This window comes from Dromiciops gliroides, chromosome 3, assembly GCF_019393635.1.
Source record: "Dromiciops gliroides isolate mDroGli1 chromosome 3, mDroGli1.pri, whole genome shotgun sequence".
NCBI classification, from domain to species: Eukaryota; Metazoa; Chordata; class Mammalia; order Microbiotheria; family Microbiotheriidae; genus Dromiciops; species Dromiciops gliroides.
This window is the reverse complement of record NC_057863.1, coordinates 261244157-261257214: the sequence shown is the minus strand read 5'-3', so window position 1 is coordinate 261257214 and position 13058 is coordinate 261244157. Positions and strand designations below refer to the sequence as shown.

Sequence of the window (13058 nt, the reverse complement as noted above, 5' to 3'; positions counted from 1 at the left end):
GGGTATAGTTATTAAATAGACTTTGATATGATGATATAAAGAAACTTAAGGGGCAGAAAAAAGGAGAATATGGGGAGGAGAGGGAAGGGGAGGTGGAATGGGGTTAATTACATCATATAAAGAGGCACAAAAAATTTATTATATCAGAGGGAAAGAGGTTAGTGTGAGCATTATTTCAACCTTACTCTTATAAGATTTTGTTCAAAGAGGGAATACCATATACACCCATTTGGATAAAGAAACTTAGCTTACCCTTTAGGGAAATAAAAGGGTAAGAGGAAAGGTGGGGTATTGATAGAAGAGAGGGCAGAAGCAGGGGAGAAAAGGGGAAAGAAAAGGGAGGGCAGCTGACAAAAGGGAGGGCAGATTGAGGAAGGTAGTGGTCAGAAGCAAAACGCCGGTAAGGAGGAATAGGGTGAAAGAAAAAAAAAAAGAGTACAAAGGGGAAAAGAGGATGGAGGGAAAGATACAGTAATCATAACTGTGAATGTGAATGGGATGAACTCTCCCATTGAATTGAATAGCAAAGTGGATTAAAAACCAGAATCTTATAATATATTGTTTACAAGAAACACATTTGAAGCAGATACACACAGAGTAAAGGTAAATGGTTGGAACAAAATATATTATGCTTCAACTAAAGTAAAAAAGTAGGGGTAGCAATCCTTATCTCAAACAAAGCAAAAGCAAAAAATAGATCTAATTAAAAGAGATAAAGAAGGAAACTACATCTTGCTTAAAGGTACCATAGATAATTAAGTAATATCAATACTAAACATATATACACCAATTGATATAGCATCCAAATTCTTTGAGAAGTTCAATGACATATAAGAGGAAATAGACAGCAAAATTATACCAGTAGAGGATCTTAACCTTACTCTCTCTGAACTAGATAAATATAAACACAAAATAAATAAGAAAGAAGTTAAAGAGGTGAACAGAATTTTAGAAAAGTTAGATATGATAGACTTCTGGAGAAAATTGAATGAGGATAGTAAGGAATATACATTTTTCTCAGTGGTACATGGCACATACACAAAAATTGACCATGTATTAGGGCACACAAACCTCACAGTCAAATGTAGAAAGGCAGAAATAGTAAATGCATCCTTCTCAGATCATGATGCAATAAAACTTACATGTAATAAAGAACCATGGAAAGATAGACTGAAAATTAATTGGAAACTAAATAATCTCATCCTAAAAAATGAGTGGGTCAGACAACAAATCATAGAAACAATCAATAACTTCATCCAAGAGAATGACAATAATGGTACAACATACCAAAACTTATGGGATTTAGCCAAAGCAGTTCTTAGAGGAAATTTTATATCTCTAAATTTTTACATAAATAAAATAAAGAGATCAATGAATTGGCCATGCAACTAAAAAAGCTAGAAAAAGAACAAATTAAAATATCCAATTAAATACTAAATTAGAAATTCTGAAAATCAGAGGATAGATTAATAAAATTGAAAGTAAGAAAACTATAGAATTAATAAATAAAACTAAGAGCTGGTTTTATGAAAAAAAATCAATAAAATAGTTAAACCTTTGGTTAATTTGATTTTAAAAAGAAAGGAAAAAACCAAATTACCAGTATCAAAAATTAAAAGGTTGAACTCACCACAATTGAAGAGGAAATTAAAACAATAATTAGGACCTATTTTGCCCAACTATATGACAATAAATTTGACAATCTAAATGAAATGGATGAATATTTACAAAAATATAAACTGCCCAGATTAACAGAAGAGGAAATAAAATCCTTAAATAAGCCCTTTTCAGAAAAAATAAATTGAACATGGCATCAATGAACTCCCTAATAAAAAATCTCAAGGGCTAGGTGCATTTACAAGTGAATTTTACCAAAATTTAAAAGAACAATTCCAATACTACAAAAACTATTTGGAAAAGTAGATGAAGAAGGAGTTCTACCAAATTCCTTTTATGATACAAATATGGTGTTGATACCTAAACCAGGCAGAGAAAAAACAGAGAAAGAAAATTATAGACCAATTTCCCTAATAAATATCAATGCAAAAATCTTAAATAAAATATTAGCAAGGAGATTCTAGCAATTCATCACCAGGATAATACATTATGACCAGGTGGGATTTATACCAGGAATGCAGGGCTGGTTCAACATTAGAAAAACTATCGACATAATCAACCACATCAATCAGAAAACTAACCAAAATCATATGATTATCTCAATAGATGCAGAGAAAGCTTTTGAAAAAAACAAACAGCACGCATTCCTAATAAAAACACTAGAGAGCATAGGAATAGGTGGAGCTTTCCTTAAAATAATAAGCAGTATCTACCTAAAACCATCAGAAAACATTATACGTAATGGGAAGAAGATGGAGGGATTCCCAATAAGATCATGGGTGAAACAGGGATGCCCATTATCACCTCTATTATTTAATATTGTATTAAAAATGTTAGCTTTAGAAATGAGAGATGAAAAGGAATTAGAATAGGCAGGGAGGAAACAAAACTATCACTCTTTGCAGATGATATGATGGTATGCTTAGAGAATCCTAGAGAATCAACTAAAAAACTGCTTGAAACAATTAACAACTTTAGCAAAGTGGTAGGATATAAAATAAATCCACATAAATCATCAGCATTTCTATACGTGACCAACAAAGCTTAGCAGCAATAGATAGAGTAATTCCATTTAAAGTAACAGTAAACAATATATTTTGGAGTCTACCTGCCAAGGAAAACCAAGGAACTCTATGAACACAATTAATTACAAAACACTTTTCATAGAAATAAAATCAGATCTAAATAATTGGAAAAAATATCAGTTGCTCATGGATAGGCTGAGCTAATACAATAAAAATGACAATTCTAACTAAATTAAGTTATTCAGTTCCATATCAATCAGACTACCTAAAATTATTTTATAGAACTAGATAAAATAATAACAAAATTCATCTGGAATAATAAAAGGTCAAGAATATCAAGGGAGCTAATGAAAAAAAAGCACAGGAAGGTGGGCTAGCCATACAAAATCTGAAGCTATACTATCAAGTGACAGTCATCAACACTATTTGGTACTGGCTAAGAAATAGAGTGGTAGATCACTAGAATAGGTTAGGCGCAGGAGACACAGTAGTAAATGACTATAGTAATCTACTGTTTGATAAACCCAAAGACTCTAGCTTCTGGGATAAAAACTCATTATATAACAAAAACTGCTGGGAAAACTAGAAGATAGTATGGCAGATACTAGGCGTAGACCAACATCTTACACCTTATACCAAAATAAGGTCAAAATGGACACATGATTTAGACATAAAGGGTGATACCTTAGGTAAATTAGGAGAGGAATGAATAGTTTATCTCTAAGAACTATGGAGAGTAGATGAATTTATGACCAAACAAGTGATAGAAAAGATTATGAAATACAAAATAGATAATTTCGATTACATTAAATTAAAAAGATTTTGCACAAACAAAACCAATGCAAACAAGATTAGAAAGAAAGCAAAAAGGTGGAAAACATGTTTTACAGCCACTGTTTCTGATAAAGGTCTCATTTCTAAAATATATGGGGAACTAAATAACATTTATAAGAATACAAGTCATTCCCAATTAAGAAACATTCAAATGATATGAACAGGCAGTTTTCAAATGAAGATATCAAAGCTATTTATTGCCATATGAAAAAGTAATCTAAATCACTATTGATTAGATAAATGCAAATTAAAACAACTCTGAAGTACCACCTCACACCTATCAGATTAATTAATATGACGAAAAAGGAAAATAATAAATGTTGGAGATGTGGAAAAATTGGAACAATAATGCATTGTTTGTGGAGTTGTGTACTGATCCAACCATTCTAAAGAGCATTGTGGAACTATGCCCAAAGAGCTATAAAACTGTGCATCCCCTTTGGCCCAGCAATACCACTATTAGGTCTATATCCCAAGGAGATCATAAAAAAAGCAGAAAAAATATTCATAGCCACCCAATTAACTCTCCCCATATTAAATTTGGCCCCTGACTAATGCAGAAATATGTTCGATGTGATTGTATCTATTTATGTGTGTGTGTGTGTGTGTGTATGTGTGTGTGTGTGTATCCTATATCAGATTACTTTCTGTCTTGGGGAGGGGGGAGGGAAGGAGAATAATTTGGAACTAGAAATCTTATAAAAACAAATGTTGAAAATTATCGTTATATGTAACTGGAAAATAATAAAAGACTTCTTTGATTTAAAAATTTGTTAGAAACCATGGTGCCAAATATATGCCCACAAAACTGAAAACCTAAAATAAATGGATAAATATTCACAAAAATATTGAATATCTTGGTTTTGAGCTGCAAGGGACCTTAGAAGTCGGTTAGGTCATCTCCTTTCTGCTAATGGGCTAAAACTTAGATATGTTAATACAGGTCATACAGGTCAAGGGTTAGATAGGTTGCTACAAGTTAAAGTCATACAGGTAAAAAGAAGCAGTTAGGTTTTGAATCTAGGTCCTTTGACTTCCAATTCAAGTATAAACTAGAGATTTAATTATGTAAAAATTAAATGTAAAATGTAACAAATTAAAAGCATACAAAAATAAGGAATGAAACAGGCTAGGAAAAGTTGATGCAATAAAAAATATCTCAGAAAATTCTGGCATCCATAATCTTTATTCTCCTGAAGATAAATTGTCCAAGGATGTGAATCAGTTCTTGAAAAGAAGAAATAAGACATATCCAAAATAACATGAATAGGATGCCTAATAACAAGATAAATGAATATTTAAACAACTCAGACACTGAATAGGAATGAAAACTAAAATTGGGTTGGTTTCATGGAATCTCAGATTTTCCTGTACTATATAGAATTTAGAAGATACTGACTAGTTCCTAATTGTCTTAGTTTGAAACATAGAAGCCACCACTTCACTCTTTCTTTAAGCTGTCAAAGTACCAGTGAAGCTCATGTCATTTTTAGCTTTCAGGGTTGCATCTAAGTTAAGTTCAGTCATATTCACCATATCTTCACATACTGGCTTGGACTTGCTGCTCCTGAGAAGTCTTTGGATCTAATTTTTGGCAGGAATACAGAATCGTGAATTTCACTCATTCTTAGAAAGTATTGCATCTCCATGTACATGGGGTACATTTAAAGGCATGCATATATATGTATATATGTTTAATGTATTTATTTAATAAGGAGTTCATTATAACTTACAGTGAACCACATGCTTGATTTTATTTTCCTTTGCTATTCATTTTCCTGATTCACTAATATGAATGGTTACTCAGTTGTGTCAGTTGTTATTTAAAACCATTTGGAGTTTCCTTTGCAAGGCACAGCTAGCAAAAAAACTAGAAGGCTCCTCTCACCTTACCTTCTTTCTCCAGTGTTAGGTGACAAAAAAAAAATTGAAGAGCATTTATCATTTTACCTTTTGGCTGACTGGTTTCTTTCCTTGTTGACATTTTAGAGAAACAGGAATGAAAGGGTCAGTTCTCATCAATGGACTGCCTCGGGACCTCCGCTGTTTCCGTAAGGTATCATGTTATATTATGCAAGATGACATGCTGCTTCCTCATATTACCGTGCAAGAAGCCATGATGGTAAGATTTCTCGGCTCTGAGATTTTTCTCCTGATGTTCTCACTGTTTTTTTTTTATTGTCATCATCAGAAAATATTTATAAAGAATACAACAGATATGCTTGTGTACCAAGAAATATAATCTAGTTATATAGTCCAAGCCCCTCCTTTTATAAATGAGGGAACATGCGCAGAGAAGACAATCCACTTGCCCAAAGTCGTATAGCTAATGACAGAGCTGGACTTCATCAGCTTATGCTAACTTTTACCAACTATTTTTTTCAGATAACTTTGAAAAAAATCTGGCTCCCCATTCATTTAAAAAATTTTTCAACTTTGCAATTCTCATTTACTTTTTTTTTTTTTTTTAGTGAGGCAATTGGGGTGAAGTGATGTGCCCAGGGTCACACAGCTAGTAAGTGTTAAGTGTCTGAGGCCGGATTTGAACTCAGGTACTCCTGACTCCAGGGCTGGTGCTCTTTCCACTGCGCCATCTAGCTGCCCCTCTCATTTACTGTTATTTGAGTTTTCTATGAAAGAATCCAAGATTTTAGATTATTTTCATCCTTTATAATCTCTTAGGTCCCAGAGATTTCGTGTACATCACCTATATTTCCTGAATAACCATTGCCTCTGAGTGGACAAGTTCTTCTAAACTACATAAATGCTTAAGTTACAATATGAGCATACAAGTTTACACTCTTTCCCCCTAAACCCTCTCCTCTTCCTACCTTCCCTATTAATGTAGAGGGCAGTGCCATTCTTCCAATCCCTCAGATTTACAACCTAGGAGTCACACTGAACTCCTCACTATTTTTCACCCCTTCCTATATCCAATCTGTTGCCAAGGTCTGTTTTCACCTTTGCCATCTCTTCACCATCTCTCAAAAATGCTCCCTTCTCTCTTTGGACACTGCCACCACTCTAATGCAGGCCCTCATCATCTTATGCCAGAACTATTGTAATAATCTGTTGGTGAGTCGGCCTGCCTCAGATCTCTCCCCATTCCAGTCCATCTTCCATTCTGCCACCTAAAGCAAAGGTCTGATTGTGTCATCCCCCTACTCAATAAACCTCAGTGGCTCTATGTTGTCTTCAGGATCAAATACAAAGTGCTCTGTTTGGCATTTAAAGCTCTTTATAACCTTGTCCTCTTACCTTTCTGGTCTCCTTACATCTTAACTTTACCACATACTCTTCAGTACAATAACACTGGCCTCCTGGCTATTCTATAAACAGGACACTCCATCTATCAGTTCCAGGCATTTTCTCTCCTGAACTGCTCTCCCTCCTCCACTCTCATTATTGACCTCCCTGACTTCCCAACTAAAATCCCATCTTCTATAGGAAATCTTCCCTAATTCTTCATAATTCTAATGCCTTTTCTTTGTTAATTTCTTCCTATTTTTCATGTATATAGCTTGCTGTGTAGATACTTGTTTGCATGTTGTCTCTCCCATTGGATTGCAAGTTCCTTGAAGACAAGTACTATCTTTTGCTTCTTTTTATATCCCTAATGCTTAGCACAATGCCTGACATATATTAAGTGCTTAATAAATATTGATTGATTAATGTTTAACTCATATTATGTTTGACTGACATTGAATTATGTTTATTGGAAAACTTTTTAAATGCCTCCAATTTGAGATCAGTTAACAATTGTTGGCACCCTTATAATAGCTTATTTTGTTGTAGTGATTCCTTTTCCCCCCTTCTTTAATGTGAGGTGTTCTTTATATATTACAACATTCTTTTGATATGTTATATGGAACTCTTCTCATCCAGGATTTGCATTTAGCTTTGTGTAATAATGTAAGCATCATTCCCCAAAGTCACACAGGTAGTAACTGTCTAACTTAGAATTTGAACTCAGGTCTTCTTCCTGATTGAGTCCATTATTCAACCCACTTTTCTCCCTGGATGCCATAGTGAAAAGTTTGGATTCAGAGGACATGGGTTCATTCTAATTCTGCCTCTAATGATTATAACCTATTTGATCTTGGACAAGTCTTAGTTTTTTTTTTTTTATCTGTAAAATGAGGAGGTTAGAATACATGGCTTCTAAGATCCCTCCACCATTAGATCAGATTTTTTGATCTTTATAGTTTAGACTTTGCCACATTTGTGCTAGTGTCAGGTATGTGTCTATTATGTGTGTGTGCTTGTTTGTATGTTTGTATGTGTCTTCACCCACATGAATACAATATATACTAGAAGATAACAAAGGATCCTAGTTCATTAAAGTAAAGGAATTTATTTCAACTTTTTCTGATACGTGCTCTTTCCTATAGTTTATTATATAAAGACTCTTAAAAACTATTTTTCAAGGATTTTTCTCATTTCACTTGATTACAAATGTGAAGTTTTGTGTTCTAATTCACTATAACTACACAATGTAAATGAGTAATCTATGTTGTCAGAAGGTTCATTTGGGACAAAAGTAAATCTATTGGTGATGTGACTTAAAATATAGATAGTTTTAAAATAGTCTTTCAGAGCTCAGAGTTACAGTTCTTAATTGACTCAAATACATGTTGAAGTTTCTGGGAGTCAAAAAGCATTCAGATTGATTTATAGTATTATTAATGACTTTTTCTTGTAACTCGTAGTTTGCATTGGATAGAATATTTTATAGTCATTTGAAATTGTGATATACCTTGTCTTCCCTTAAGATAAGTATAAAATAATCTTATCTTTTACATTAAGACTTTTTTTATTCTCCAAAGACTTTTACCTACATCTTATTTGATTGTAGCAAATAAGGAAACTGAGGTTCACTCAAAGAGGTTAGTCAGTCAAGAGGCTTTTATTAAGTACCTACTATGTGGCAGGCATTGTGCTAAAGAACTGGGAATACAATGAGAGGCAAAAGAGAGCCCTTGCCCTCAAGTAGCTGACAATCTAACTGGGGAGACAATAAACAAATATGTACAAACAAGCTATATACAAGATAAATAGGAAATGATTACAAGAGGTAAGGTAGTGGAATTAATAGAAGTTGGGAAAGACATCCTGTTAGAAGATGGGATTTTAGTTGGGACTTGAAGGAATCCAGGGAAGCCAGTAGGTGGAGATAAAGAAGAGTACTCCAAGCATGGGAGATAGCCAGTAAAAATACCCAGAGCTGAGAAATGGAAGGTCTTCTTCATAGAAAAGCAAGGAAGCCAGTGTCATTGGATCAAAGAGCATACAATGTAGAGTAAGGTGTACGAAGAGAGAAAGGAAGGGGTAAGAAGTTAGGTTATGAAGGTTTTTGAATGCCACACAAGATTTTATGTTGGATCCTGAGGGCTATAGAGAGTGATTGGAGTTTATTGAGAAGGAGAGTGACATGGTCAGATATGTATTTTTTGTTGTGGTGGTGGATATTTTTGTTTTGTTTTTTAAATTTACTTTGAGGCAGCTAGGTGGTGCAGTGGATAAAGCACCAGCCCTGGAGTCAGGAGGACCTGAGTTCAAATCCAGCCTCAGACACTTGACACTTACTAGCTGTGTGACCTTGGGAAGTCATTTAATCCCGCATTGCTCCACAAAAATAAAATAAAATAAAAGGAAATAAAAAATGATGAGTGAACCTTCTATGGGGGGTTTTATTTGCTTTGGTTCTGTTATTAGTTTGTTTCTTCCAGCTACAGCTTCTTTTTAGATACCCTTCTCAAAGTTTCTTATGTCCTGTTTCAGGTTTCTGCTCATCTAAAACTTCAAGAGAAGGATGAAGGCAGAAAGGAGATGGTATGTATAATTCTCAGAAATAAGTCTTATTAACCTTTTTGACCAAATTAGGCCTTATGTTAGTATAGCTAAGGCCTTATTGTTACCCAGTACTCATAGCTACTCAGGCTCAAAAAGGACAGCATAATATCTGGAGAGTATTAAGACTTCTAATATCTATAACACAAAAGCAACAAAGAAGTAATAGGAAATTATATCTGCTTCTCAGTTCAAGTGGTCAATAGATATCAAACTCAGTGTTAATATCTTGTCTGTTATGTGTTTTGGCTTTAAAACTATAATGATTGGAGTGACGCCACCTGCTGGAGAGTTACTGTAGGAGAGCTCCTCCATGAGGAGAAGGTGTCTGAGGGCAAGCCATGTGGCTTTTCCTTGGCATCAGGAAGTGATATTTGCTCGTGGGTACTGTCTATTAAAGCTACCAGCCAGTTAGCTTGGAGCTGTGTTTGTGTGTGTGTGTGTGCGGGGGGGGGGGGGGGGGGGGGGACAGGATGTTCCCAGTTTCACAGGAGGCTTCTGGGAGGAAGGAGGAAGTGTTGGGTCCTTTTGGTTCCTGGACTTGCCATGGCAGGTTGGATGATGGGGTCTCTTAGAAATAGTTAGATTTTTACCTTTCTCTCTGATCATTAGATCCTAATGCTTTTTAATAAATACTTAAATACTCTTGCTAAAGCTTCTAATTTATAGGCGACCACTCATTAGATATTTTAGACAGACTAGCTAGAATTTTAGCCCCTTACAGTGTAGAATGTTAGTACTGCGTAAGGGAGAGCTTTTATTTCATGTCACAGAAAAAAAAAACCAAGATGTTTTGAACTCACAGAAATCTGTGAACAAATACCGAAACACAAAGCATATTAGCTCCTCCCAGAAGGAAACTGAACTTGATAATGATGTCAGGACAACCCTCTGTGATTCTGGTGAGTCTGGCCTCAGACACTTGACACTTACTAACTGTGTGACCCTGGGCAAGTCACTTAACCTCCATTGCCCCACAAAAAAAAAAAAGAATTTATTGTCTGTACAACAGAAAAAATTGGCAAAATAGAAAAAAAAGGAACTTGACTCTATCTTCTCTTTAGCAACCAATTTCCTCTACCCCTAATTACTTTATAAACATTTTGCATTTCATTTTTTGTATAGTTTCTCCCTCCACTCCCCAAAATAACAGATAAGGACTGTTTTTGTCTTTGTATCCTCAGAACTTAACATTGTGTTTCACATAGTAGGTGCTTAGTAAACATTTCTTGAATAAATAGATAATAAATTAAATATCTCTTTAATTATTTGAGAGGGAAATATGAATAGGAAGTTGATATTGAAACCAGAAAGATCTGAGTTTGGGTCTTGCCTCTGATATAGACCAGAATAGTAATCTTAGATTTAACTTCTTAGGGTTCTAGACAACTCTATAAGATTAAAAGTTGTGAAGAAGTTATTGATCTGTAGTGGTAGAGGAAATTTCCTCATCTGAGAGTTTCTTATGCCAGTTAAAACACAGGTCGATTTCTTTTCCCTATGCTATACTATTATTTAGGTCTTCCTTTTACTATTTTTATAATTACTATTAAATAAGTTCAGTGTTTCTGTTAATACTGTTCTAAAGCTGTATTTGTTGTCTCAGATGGACAATATACATTCATCTCTCCAGGAGGTGGAAATTTTAAATAAGGAATGATCCCATCCCTCATGAAGATAATCTAATAAACTAATTAGATACAAACACAAATCACTATAATATACAATTATATGATAAATTCTTTCCCGGATGAACCTAATGAAGAGAATTTAATGATTTAATTCATCTAAAAGTAATAAATACCAGAAAGAGAAAGTGTAAAGGAAAAGACTTTTGTTAACATCTTTACAGGAAAAAGTCTCAGTGAGAAGAATGAGGATCTGACTTGTTTGCATCCCTTTGCCTATTTTATCCTAAATTAATGAGTTCTAGCTTAGAAATGTTTTCTGCATTCCTTTACTGAAGAGACATTTTATACCAACCCTGAATAATTAAGATACCCCAAATAGTAGTATTCTTGCTTGTGAGTTCTCTCCTTTTGATTGACCCATCTCCTACTTAAAGTAAAGTCATTGAACTCTAACAGAGTTCCTGGAGTGCCCAGCTGTCATGGGCCTACATTAATAGGGGCAATGACAAACTATTATACACTATCAGACTCTCTTGTACCTTGTTAAGAATGCCTATTGCAGGGGCAGCTAGGTGATGCAGTGGATAGAGCACCGGCCCTGGAGTCAGGAGGACCTGAGTTCAAATCCGGTCTCAGACACTTGACACTTACTAGCTGTGTAACCCTGGCCAAGTCACTCAACCCCAAATGCCTCATCAAAAAAAAAAAAAAAAAAGAATGCCTATTGCAGATGAAAATAGGAGGTGACAAGTCTTTCTGTAAATTCCATTTCAATTCAATTCAACAAGCATGTATTAAGTGCCTCCTGTATGCCAGATACCCATCTAACTACTGGATATACAAAGACAAGACAGTTCTGCCATCGAGGAGCTTACATTCCATTGGAGAGAAATTTCCAGGGGAAGGACACAGTTCCAATATGAAGGGTAATTTGTTAACAACAGAATAGGAGACCCAGAGGTGATGGCAGGAGGGTAAGGAAAAATAGGAGGAAGATATTTGGTTTATGTATGATTCTTAAGGGAGCAGGTAGTTGGCTGATGTTTTTATTTTTGTCAATGAATATGAATAGTTCTTTGTATGAGTGATCCAATTATAGGCATTGATTTGAATTAAGAAGTGTGTACATTTCACAATTATGCATCAGCATTGATGTGGAGAGTTTACAGATTCTGCAGCTGTTTTCAGGAGCTTTACATACTCTACCTGTATTATAAGAAGTTTACATAGACTACGAGAAAGTTAACTTAAAAGTTTTGCAATACAGAAGACTATGAGGCCCTTGCGTATAAAGTTGGGCAATTTAATCATGCTTCCCATTTTTTGATTAAAACAAGTATAGTTTGAATATGGTAGCTTAGCACTCACATAATTGAATTAATCTCCTAGGTGAAGGAGATCCTAACAGCTTTGGGTCTGTTGTCCTGTGCCAACACAAGAACAGGAAGTCTTTCTGGGGGCCAGAGAAAGCGACTTGCCATTGCCTTGGAATTGGTGAACAATCCACCTGTCATGTTCTTTGATGAACCTACCAGGTAAGATAGAAAATTCTGCTGTAACTGAGACATTTCTTTATGAAAGACAACAAAGATGTCACTAAAGTTAAACAATCACCAGTTCATTTTGCTATATTACATTAAGGTGTCTATGAATTCATCCCTATTCAAAGTACTTTTTGTATCTGTTTTTTCTAAACCAATTAAAAGCAAAGGGAGAAATGAAGGGTAATATGCATTTATATAGTGCCTACTATGTGCCAGCCACTGTGCTAAGTGCTTCACAACTATCTCATCTGATCCTTACAACAACCCTGTAAGGTATGAGCTGTTCTTATCCCCATCTTACAGTTGAGGAAACTGAGACAGATGGAAGTTAAGTGACATGTCCAGGATCACACAGCTAGAAAGTGTTTGAGGCTGCACTGGAACTCAAGTCTTTCTGATTCCAGGTCCAGTACTCTATCCATTGTGCTAAGTCACAACTGTGAGGAGACTGAATAGAAGCCAGCATAAATTTCATGAGCAGTTGCCATAAGGCTCTTTGCTTGATGCTGCCCTGCTTAATATATATATATATATATATAATTGTATATTATATACAT

The 13058-nt window shown here is 34.9% G+C and overlaps 1 protein-coding gene across 1 annotated transcript in view; it reads left to right on the top strand.

The window, feature by feature from the left end:
- Positions 1 to 13058, top strand: part of ABCG1 (ATP binding cassette subfamily G member 1) — a 121325-nt gene that overhangs the window by 57163 nt on the left and 51104 nt on the right. The window contains exons 4-6 of the mRNA XM_043994629.1: positions 5466 to 5598; positions 9258 to 9308; positions 12347 to 12492. Coding sequence (XP_043850564.1) covers positions 5466 to 5598; positions 9258 to 9308; positions 12347 to 12492 — 330 coding nt within the window. The remainder of the gene's footprint in view (positions 1 to 5465; positions 5599 to 9257; positions 9309 to 12346; positions 12493 to 13058) is intronic.